This window comes from Crocodylus porosus, unplaced genomic scaffold (assembly GCF_001723895.1).
Source record: "Crocodylus porosus isolate Cpor-Errol unplaced genomic scaffold, CroPor_comp1, whole genome shotgun sequence".
Classification (NCBI taxonomy): Eukaryota; Metazoa; Chordata; order Crocodylia; family Crocodylidae; genus Crocodylus; species Crocodylus porosus.
Genome location: NW_017728906.1, coordinates 155,370,981 through 155,382,766, shown reverse-complemented (window position 1 = coordinate 155,382,766; position 11,786 = coordinate 155,370,981). Strand labels below are relative to the sequence as shown.

At 38.3% G+C, this 11,786-nt stretch overlaps 1 protein-coding gene across 1 annotated transcript in view; it reads right to left on the bottom strand.

The window, feature by feature from the left end:
* Positions 1 to 266: 266 nt before the first annotated feature.
* FOXO1 (forkhead box O1) overlaps positions 267 to 11,786 on the bottom strand; it is a gene marked incomplete at its 5' end in the record, with an annotated part of 87,466 nt that continues 75,946 nt past the window's right edge. The window contains 2 exons of the mRNA XM_019528515.1: positions 267 to 1,736; positions 2,836 to 4,195. Of these exons, the coding sequence (XP_019384060.1) occupies positions 2,849 to 4,195 (1,347 nt within the window). The remainder of the gene's footprint in view (positions 1,737 to 2,835; positions 4,196 to 11,786) is intronic.

The window sequence follows — 11,786 nt, the reverse complement described above, 5'->3', positions numbered from 1 at the left end:
ATAATGGAAGGAGACAGGAGATAAATTTAGATTGTAATCACTTTCCATTAGTGGGCCAGAAAAAAATTCATTCCCTCCCACCTCGCCAATAGCCTGGCCTATTTTCAAAGCCATAAATACTTTTAACACATAATGAAAATACTCAGTATTTTAATGCAAGGAATGTGCAATAACCAATGACAGACAATCAGGCTTAATACTCCACTCATGTCAAAAGCACAATTTACCTACATAAAAGCCAAAATTATTTACCACCTGAACTATCATTTGGATGTCAGTGGGACTATTCACTGTGAATCAAGATATGCAGGACTGGAACTTGGGTAACTAGCACTATGCCTTACTTCCAAAATAAAATTATTTGTATTACGTTGCTTCCTAATCAACTCCCCTCCATTCTTTTTTTGGACACATGGAAAAGAACAAATACATTTTTGTCCTGAAATGTCAGTCCCTCCTTTAAAAGAGCACTTGTATCCCCCCTTAGAACAGAAACGCTGACAGACAGGGCAGCTACTGCTAAATGGAGATTCTCTTTCTAACTGTATTCAACTTGTAAACGTTCTTAAAGAAAAGGTCTTGCTTTCAAGTCCACAAACATTATGAGACCTCCATGAAATAAATACAACATGAAGCACTGTACAAGCATTTAAGAATGAATACTTAACACTTTGTGGTAGTCAGAGTTAAAATGGGAATAAGAAGCAGATGAGGTTTCTAAAAATGCATATATATAAAAATGATTAAATATTTCCTAAACGTAAAAGGGAAAGTATCTATCTATACATCACTCTTGCCAAAAAAAGGGGTCAGAAATGCTGTCTTCAAGATACTTGTTAAGCTTTTCTTTATTAGCACTCCAAAAGTGCTGGACAAATATATAAAATGTTTGCTTAATCTAGTTAAAATACTGTACAAAATGAAGAGGTTACATATGCTGCCAGATCTCTAATTCTGTAAATTTTAAAGTAGATTATGTAACAAAGTAGACTTTAAGTATAATAAAAAATAGTTGGATAACTATTCCAAAAGTTATCTCAAGTCCAACAATAAATTCATTAGTCTGAAAACTAGATCCAGAGATAAGCTTGTATAAATTTACAGACAGATAGGTATCCTACCAAATTGGAATTTAATCTACTGTTTGTTTTGACCATTTGACTAGTCAGTGAGTTCAGCTGGACCATATTTAAGAGACTCCTCTGTTCTCATAAGAGAAACTGTGCAGCAGTTTTAATAAATGTAAGGCAGTTCATACAGCTGCAAAACAATCCCCTTGCTTCATCAGTTCATCAAAACACAGGTAACATCAGCACAAGTTAAAACTTACTTATAGGGCATGAGATCATCACAGTATTGTTACAAAAAGTTTACAATTTTTCCTGGACCAAATGGATATTCTTAAAAAAAACAAGTCTGCATCTACAGCTCATACCGTACAAAACTGAAAGTACAATATGATGCAAAAGTATTTTCTGTGATTATATGGTGTAGTGAATTTGGCACTTCAGAGTAATGACATTTCCAATGGCACAGTTCTTATCTACAGCAGCACATAACCTGCAAACACTGGGCAAACATCCTGTACAGGAAAACTCTCTCTGCTGCCAACTCTGACGCAAGGAAAAAGAGAGAACAGTTTTGTCAAGAAAACTAAAGGGAAGGTGAAGGACATCTTTGGACTGCTTTTCTCAGTTCCTGCTGTCAGACAAGTCTGAAGAACTTTACATTGTAGCCTAGAAAAATAGGAAGAAAAAACAAAACAAAACACACAATTAAATAAAACCCACATTAAAAAATAAATAAAATATGGACTAGCCAAGAGAGGATATTTTACTACTTTAATACATATTAAGCATATATTTTCAGATATTATGGCAAAACTCTAACTGTCCAGCTAAATACTAGGAAATGGTATGAGAAATCATCACCACGTAGCCTAAATCTAATGTTATTTACAACCAATCAAAAGACTCACAAGTTAGAAAACATAAATGGTGTTCAATGAACGTCACATAATACATTGGAAACAATGAACAATTTTGAAAGGCTGCTGTAAAGAAGCGATAGAAAAACTGCTCTTCCTTGCCACAGAAGGTAGGACGTAAAGCAGTAAGTTTGAATTGCAGCAAAGCGGAATTAAAATTAAATACAAGAAAGAAACAAAAAAATTCCTGGCTGAACAGTAAGACAGTGGAACAAACTGCATAGGGCAACTGTGGAAGGTTTTTCACTGGAGGTTTTCAAGAAGAGGCTAGATAGGCATTTGCCTGGGATAATACAAAAACAGCACATCCTATATCTGTGTGCAAGGGGTTGGAGTTGGGTGACCTTTGTAGTCCCTTCCAGCTTTAAAATTCCAAACTTATCAACACACTTATTCTTTAAACACACACACACACACACACACTATTTATAAAGTTCTTATGCAACTTTAAACTTTAATAACTTTGGATGTACACATGATAGAAGCAAACTGTAAATGGTGACTGAAAACATAATTCATTAAGTTTTAACACAATACAACTCAAAATTTATAGACTTCAACATAACCACCCTCTTTTGCGATACACTGTTCAATCTGATTTCCCAACTTGTAGAAAATACTTTCCGGTTGCTGCTGAGTGATTTCATGAATTGCATTTGTGATCTTTACCCTACGCATAGCTTACACTATTAAAAATCATAACAAATTATGCTTTTAGTTGCCATTTACAGTTTGCTTCTATCATCTGTATATCCGAAGTTATTACAGTTTAAAGTTGCATAAGGACTTTATAAATACCCTATATATATGCACACCCACCCACTCACCCACATACCACGAGAACTTACCTTCTATTAAATCCTAGCCTGACACCCAACTATGTGTGGTTGTCTTTACACTGTGTGGAAAACTTTGGTTAGGTAACACACTGTCAAAGTTAAAATCTAGAGTTTCTCCATCCATAAGGTCATTACGAATAATTGACTCCATGTCACAGTCCAACCGTTCAATTAACATGTCATCTAAGTCACTTGGGAGCTTCTCCTGATGGAGAGAAACAATTCCCACTCTTCCATAGCCATTACAGCTGTTAACAGGAGCATAAGGGTTCATAGTATTCATCTGCATTGGGTGACTCATAGGCACTTGTAATGAAGTTTTCACTGTGGACAGGCGATTTAAACCTGAAGTATGTGACATGCTGTTCACGGTATGTGACAAGGCACGGCCATTGACTGCAGGTGTTGGCTGGTTATGTCCTTGGTGTGGGCGGGCATTGGGAGTCATCATTTTGTTGTGTGATGGCTGATTACCATACGTTGGCATCACTGAATTAGAGACCATCAGCACATTTTGGCCCAATACTCTACCACTGGGCTGAGGAACACCAGTATCTACTGATGTCAAGATGTCATTGTGGGTAGGAGAATCAGAAGTCAGTAACTCTTTCAGGAGTCCTGGAGAAGAACAGTTATACTGGCTGATCGGTCCATAGCCTGATTTACTGTCTTGAAGAGTCTGCAAAGGCATCTGGGGCAAAGAGTTCATGCTAGCTTGAACATATGTAAATTTTCTGTAGTCTGGATTTGGTGAACCTATACTCGTGGTTGATGATGTAAATGAATAACCTGGTGCTTGTTGCATCATTGTAGCAGGTGAAGACTGGGTTGATACAGTCATTGGTGTATTAGGTGACAAGAGATTGAGGTTATCCAAGAGATTCTCCATATTTTCAGAATTACTCATTTCTGAAAGGCTGGGGAGAGTAGAAGCCATTTTGGCTGCTGATGGAGGGTATGACATAGGGTGTACATCCCCATCTCCAAGATCATCCTGTTCTGGCAAAATTGGAGAAAGTCTTCCACTAATTGTACTAGCATTAGAGCTAGTTCTAGGCCTAAACGTATTCCAGTTATCAAAGTCATCGTTACTGTGAGAGCTGGGGCTTGCAGGCCACTTTGAAAATTGTGACCCTGGGCTGTCGCCATTTCCTTCCTGGCCTGATTGAAGGGCTGCTTTTTTCTTGGCAGCTCTACCTCTGCTTTTTGCAAACTTGCTGTTGTTATCCATGGATGCTGCTCTTCTCCGTGGAGACTTTCCACTCTTTCCTCCTTCTGGGTTAAGCATCCACCAAGAACTTTTTCCTGTTCCCTCATTTTGCACTCTAATAAACTTGCTGTGCAGGGACAGATTGTGACGGATTGAGTTCTGAAAAAATAAAACAAGGCATGAGCAAAGCCAGTTCTCCATCTCCTCTTCTACCACATAGCACTTAATGAATGAGTCACTCTGATGCTACTCAAAAACACAACTGAATACTGTACAAAACTTAGTTTCTAAACACTGAACTTCTGCCTGCTAAACACATACATCAATATATCCAATACACCAGTATATATCCAATATTGATTGTACCTTCATATATACATACACACACACACACGCAAATGTGTATAAAAAAGTGTGAATGCATGTATGCATAAACTACATGACACCATGAGAGACATATACATATATTTGTGTGCATATGTTCACACACGCAAATATATATCATATTTAATGTGATATAGGTTTCAGAAGGTCTTGTATAATCAAACCCCTTTGTAGAATCACAGTGGTGCTCCTGTTGTTGAAGAGGCCTTTTAGCAGGTTCTGCTAGAAATCTGTATTTATGTGTTTTAACTCCTCCATAGGAGGTTCTCTTTGTGTTTTTGTAGCTTTTGGGGTTTTTTACCCTCCTAAAGCTATGGTGCATGCATGATACCCTCCCCACAATACATACACCATAGCTTCAGAAGGATAAAAAACAATGTTTGAAAAGTTGTACTTGTGATAAACATACATATTAACAGAGCAAAAGCTTGTTCACTGAGCCAACAATCCATCCTTTATAAAAATACCTACATAAAGCGCTCACATGTGGCCCAGGAACAAAAACCCGTTTTTTGTAAGCTTCTGTTCGTAGATTTCTTTTTTTAAAAAAGGGCTCAGGAAAAAACCCAAACGCAACGGTACTGACATGCAAAATTGCCAGCTGATCCAGATTTGATTATTATCAAGCTCTATAGGCAGGATATTACTAAAACAACTAAAACAAGAAAACTATCCAAAGGATTTAGCAATGGAAGTCCCAATCCTACAACACTTGCACATAAGCAGCTTCTCTCAAACTTCCCAACAAACTAAATAATACTACTCACATGCATAAAAAAAATAAATGTATGCACAAGTAATCTCAAAATCAGAGCTTATGCAAAGAAGCAGAAAAGCTGGATGACTGCAAAGAAAAAGGGCCTACTGATTGAACTCAAGAATTGTGTTGAAATCACTAATTTATGAATAAAAGAATAAATGAACATGAAAATAATGGACCAAAAATTGCTGTACAAATAATTAGGCCTAACTAATAAAAAGTATGATGGGGTGGAGGGGAGGAAATTTATTTGCTTACTCAAGCCTATCACCCCCATTTGGATTCTTAAAAGGAAAACTTTGGAAAACAAATGGCAGTTGGGGAATTCCTTCAGGAAAGGCTGACACGCTTCTGTTTCAGTCCAGAGACTCCTGTTCACTGACAAGGATCATCATGACACTCAGAACTTAGAACATCACTGGGATGCCTGACCATCACCATCAGCCAGCAAAATCCTATCATCTTCCCTTCCCCTTTGTGTTCCTACCCATTGCCTACTATCTTCCTCCAATTCTCTCTTTTAGTGTTTTTATCTGATCCTGAAACCAGATGTACCACATAGCACTAGAACAATGGGAAAAGATTATCCATCCATTCAGGTCACCTGAAAAGTACCATGGGAACAGAAAGACTTGTCCAGATCACCCAGATGATGTCTCAGGCTCAGTAAGTGACAACTTGGAACAGCAGCTGTTCCAGGGACTTGCTACCCCACAGAATCCACCTATACCAGCTCTCTCAAGTCCCAAGAACATTAAAAAAAAAAAGAAGAAGAAGAAAAAGTTTTCCTATACTTTATCTCTTCTTTCTCCTTTTTCAGTAACTGACTTTCCTAAGGCAGAAAAAGCAATCAGGACCCACAGGGTAAGACCCCAAATTCAACTCTCTATTTCTTCCCTACTAAGAACCAACTCTTATCAATATCTTCTCTGAAAAAAGGGCCTTAATTGATTTCAAGTTGTTTTGCATAAGCAGTATCAATTTCAAATTGTTCTTGTCCATTTCTCTCTCTCCCAGCCATCCTAAAGGAAATCAAATTTTCTAATGTCTGTCACAGCGCTAAGCAGGCCCAGGTGCTGTACTCTAAAATCTAAGCCATGATAAAGTTTCTTGTTGTACAGTGACAGGATCACATTAACAGCTTCTGAGTCACTTTGCACACACTACTGCATCTGAATCCCATCTCCCAGCTCTGGTCAGAAGCTCTGTAAATGGCAACAGGGTATCACTAAACATTTATTCTCAAAACATCAAATCCTGCAAACTACCACCTTCTGTGGGTTCTCCACAGCTACTCTGTCCTACTACAGATCTTAACACCTAATATCTTCTACCCACCACACTTAATATTTTATCTTCTATTTTACAGCTAATGAGACCTGAATGGCATCTTATGGCTGCACTAGAAGTTCACCATTATCCTTCCATCAAGGTTGAGTATGCTGCTTTTGAAGCAATCTTGGCAAGCATTAGATCAGTGTCAAGAGAATACACTCAGAAAATTCAACGTGAACCTTCCATACAATAACAACAAGGGCCTCGACAGCCGCTCCAAGTATCTGGATAGTCTAGAACACCTAAACTTAACCCTTCATTTTCAGGTGGAGGGTGGGGGAAGAAGTTGCAGAATTAAAAGCTAATATCAGTCCAGATTTAGACATGTCACAAGAAAATTGTCCTGTAAGCCTGTTGATTTAAAAAAAAAAAAAAAAAGAAAGAGATTGCATGCACCAGTTCTTTGTTCTTGTATTTTGTAAATATACTCTGTTGGCACAGATTTAGTGTTTACTATCAAAATAAGATTCAGACACATGAGCACATACATACCACTAGGCAATACTAAAAGCACACAAGCATTCTGGTCCTTCTTCCCAGAAAAGTGTAAAATGTTTTAAAAAATTACTGAAATTCCTTAGTCATCAAAAATATAATCTTGTATTATTGTACTGAGGACATCTGAGGTCACTCTTGGAGTAACAGAGCTGTCTCTTAACTTTGCCAACAACAAAAAAAAATTTTCCTAACAGGAAAAGGTTTGTGGCCCAGAGCTTGTTACATAAATTCCTGTTTTTCACACAGCCAGCAGGACATTAAAGGAGCTATGATTTACTAACTTGGAAAAAAGTGTTGAAGAGGTAAATCTTGTGAAAATATGCACTGCTGTTAATGATGTTGTGTCTTCAAACCTTTGCCAGACACAAACATGACCTGATAAACGGTATAGTTTCAGCAGTGGAACTTGACAGCAGGATGAGTAAGTGTGGTTCAGAGGCATTCATTTTGAACCATCAGCTACAGCCCTGCCTGCGCTGCAGGTCATTTAAGAACTGGGGTTTTAACAATGTAATTTGAAGTACAGCCTTTGAACTTAATTTGAAATATATGAACAGCAACAAACTGCATCTACACTGACTTTATGTGCACAAGCAGAGCGTGCCAGTTAAATTTCAAAGCATACATGCTGGAATTTTATCAAAAACTAATTACAATTACAGTAGAACTGCTGCCACCTGTGGGGTGTTCCTTGGGATTGATTGTACTACTGACAGAAAGTGATTGAAGTCTTATTCCTATTTGTTCTTTGCAAGAAACAGACTTCTTTTATTTTAATAGAAAAATCGTGCATTGATAAGTATGCTTGCCATTACTTGATAGTTGAGTCTCCAACCACTGAGCCAAATACTTATTTTTTAAGGAGCAAATAACTAAGACTAATAATATTGAAGAGTACCCATGAAAGACTGTTGTTTCTGTCAACGTACTTCAGTCTTTCACCTGCCTTTTACACTATTTCCTAAAGCATAACTACACAAAAAGAAATACAACTTAGTGTGGATTTTTCCTCTAAATAATAATTTTGTTTTACATACATTCAAAACATTTCCCTTCAGCTAATTTAAAAATGAAATGATAAAAAAAAAAAATTCAGCACCTCCTTGATCTGTTTTACAAGCAACACAGCTGCTGGTGCTTATATTTAAACCAAGGCTTTGTAATGTATTAAACAAGAAGCCTAAAATTAAGTTAGCCAATGCCTGAAAACTGTATCTAACTTATACATCAAGATTTCTCTACAGGAACAGTATATGAAGTGAACTAAAGATTTTATGCCATTTAAAACCAAATCATTCTCCAGAGTTAAAAAGAAAAATAATCTAAAACACACTTGCATCGTACGGCATTAGAACTGTACTTTTAAAGTTTGTCAATAGTTAAGAGAAATAGTTACATACACAAGTAGGTGACCTTTTTTTTCCCTCCATACCAAAAGATAAGACTGGGAAGCAGAAAATAACAGTTACGTCTCCTTGCGATAACTGCAGTTCTCCAAAATGCTGCACTTAGTTCCCCTGATGGCGCAGTTGGTACTGAACAGCCATTTAGTACTTGCTAAAGAACCTGTGTGTGTCTAAAGACTGATTTAATTTTCATTATAATTGGTATTTAAGGAGTTAAAATATAAAACGTACGCTGGCACGAGTACACCGGAAGTGGGTATGCAATAAGAAAAAGTTTGTGAACCTCTGATCTATACCAATGGTTTTTCCCAAATCTGAGGAAGAGAAGCTTCATGGATCCTTTCCCAGAGATGAAGCTTTGAAGCATCCCTTAACTTCCAAGTTTTTGAAAAGAAGAAGCAATATTGAACATCTACTGCTTTCATACCCAGTGGTGCACAGGTCATTTTCAACCCTATTGAACAGTAGACAAGCTACAGTGCAATAGTGGCAGTCTCACAGTTAATGCCTGCCAATGCTACAGCAACAGTGTCTCATGTAGATGCACCCAGTATAGTGTACATTTATCTCAGGTCCGCAAGACTGGACTCTCTTGATGGACATTATCATTTGTGTGTCCTGAGCCTCCTTTACATTGGCTTACAAAGATGTAAAGAGCAGGATTTCCACATTCATCCTTCAACTGCCCTGCAATTCAAAGCCTACATTACTGAAAAATCCAAAAAGCAGAGAAAGAAGGCATGTCATGGAATCAAAACTCAGTGGATTGCTCAAAACTGTCGCTTTTCATATCTTGGTGTATTTTGTGTCTCTAATGAGAGTCAGGAACATGAACAGGTTGCACTCAAGTGAGTGCTAATGAAAATAAACCTTTTTTTAACCACTCTGGGAGCATCTACAAGAGACACTGACTGCACAGTAGCCAAAAAATAATACTGCACGGTGTTGCACCACAGCACAGACAGTGCTAATACGCTGTGCAGTAGCATCACCTAAAAGACATCCTCTGGCACTAGTGCACAGTAACTCCAGTTGCTGTGCATTTATTTAGTATTTGCTAATACAAGTACTAAATAAATGAAATGCATAGTAATGACTACTCAGTAGCGTCTCGTGCAGATGGGCCCACTGTATGTGAAAGTGGGAATCCTTTTCATATCGATATCAACATACTGTGCCCTAGCTACATGAATACTTGTCAATATTTCCAAAGTTAAGAAAAATAAGTAAAAATGAATGAAAATTACAAATTCTTAAAGAGGATTTTATTAGATGGATTGAAAATATGATTCTACAATCAAGGCAAAGAAAAACTGGCTAAAACAGTTATTCTAACAGGAATGCTATTGTCTCTTCAATACAAGTAGGAAGAAAGAAAAACAAATAGCAAATTAATAATTAAAAGTTAAAGTGCAATAAAAAAAATGGCAAGGGAAGCTCTACATTTTGGAGAAATCAAGGGGTGGTGGAGGAGGGAACACTGGATGGCAGTACAAAGGACAGTAAGTATAATAGAATCAGAAGAAGTTCCAGAAATGGAATGGTTGAATTACAAGATGGAGAAAATAAAACTGTTGACAGACACAAGAAAGGCAAAATAATAAATATTGCAGTTCTATATTCAATAAAAACAAAGGCCACATACTTGCAACACGTGAAGTGGTAGTATTTTAAAGTTTGTTAGCAACCTAGAAGAGAGGTAAGTCTCTACTACAAATAAACTTTTTTTTTTTTTATATCAGTAGGCCCAGATAGGTCTTTTAAGGACTGTTGGCCAAAAGTTAACTGAGAACGCCACTGACCTGTTGAGGCTCATCAACACATCTAGAAAAAACAGTGGAAATTCAAAAAGACTAGAATAGTAGCAACTAAGTTTTTGACAATATTTTTTTTTAAAAGTCAAATAGGGTAATCAGTGTATAGCCTAGTGAGTTTCACATCAATGCCAGGTAAAAGTACGCAAAAGCTGATATGGGATTCAGTTAAAAGAAATGCTAGACATACAATTAGTGCCAGTAGAAATGTTTTTATGAAAAACAGATCTTGCCAAACAAACCTATTTATTTGAGATTATCAGATTGGTTCAGAAAGATAACTGTACAGATGTAAATACTGACTTAGCACTGCATGTTTTGCCTATTAAAAGATTAGCACTGTACAGTATCACTAAAGTTCACACAGTAAATGGATTCAGAACAACCAGAATAATTTGTAGTGAAATAAGCAGTAGTGATGCTTGGAGACATTTGAAACAGACAGGAAAGTCCTCTATGAATAATCATTCAATCTAAATTAAGATTTTGAAATAAATCTTTCCTAAACAAATATGTTACAGCTACCAGAGATGTACTTAACTGAGAAACCTAAAATACCAATTTCTTTGCCTCCATTCTCCTGAGCAGGGACTGGATCAGCCCCTCCACTGGGACCCCCTAAGGCCCCAGGGGAGGCACACCCAGGCCAATGTCAGTGAGGATCTAGTCAGGGAGCTTCTGGAGGGACTGGACGCATTTAAAATCAGCTGGTCCTGATGACTGCCACCCGAGTGCTGAGGGAATTAGCTGAGGTCATTGCAGGACCCCTGGCACGGCTTCACAAACATTCATGGTGCTCTGGTGTGGTGCCAGAGGACTGGAAGACGGCCAATGTGGTTTCCATCTTCAAAAGAGGGAGGAAGGAGGACCCAGGAAACTATAGGCCAGTTAGTCTTACCTCGATCCTGGGTAAGCTTTTTGAGAGAATTATCCTTGCGCATGTCCACAAGGGGCCAGCGGGGGAGGTTATGCTTATGGGCAACCAACACAGGTTCATTAGAGGGAGGTCCTGTCAGACCAACCTGGTGGCCTTCTACGACCAGGTCACAAAATCCTTAGATGTGGGGGTAGCAGGGGATGTAGTCTTTCTGGACTTTAGGAAGACCTTCAACACCGTCTCTCACCCCGTTCTCATTAAAAAAAAAAATAGGGGACTGTGGTGTCAACACCTACACAGTCAAATGGGTAACTAACTGGCTGGAGAGCTGCACCCAGAGAGTGGTGGTGGATAGGTCATTCTCGACCTGGAGGGATGTGGACAGCAGGGTCCCCCAGGGCTCAATCCTTGGGCCCGCATTGTTCAACATCTTCATCAGTGACTTGGACAAGGGGGTAAAAAGCACCCTGTTCAAAGTTGCTGATGACACTACGATGTGGGGGGATGTGAGCACGCTAGAAGGGAAGAATAGGCTGCAATCAGACCTAGACAGGTAACAGGGGTGGGCGGATGAGAACAGGATGGGTTTCAACACTGACAAGTACAAGGTGATGCACCTGGGGAGGAAGAACCAGCACCATACCTACAGGCTGGGGAACTCCCTTCTCGTCAACGC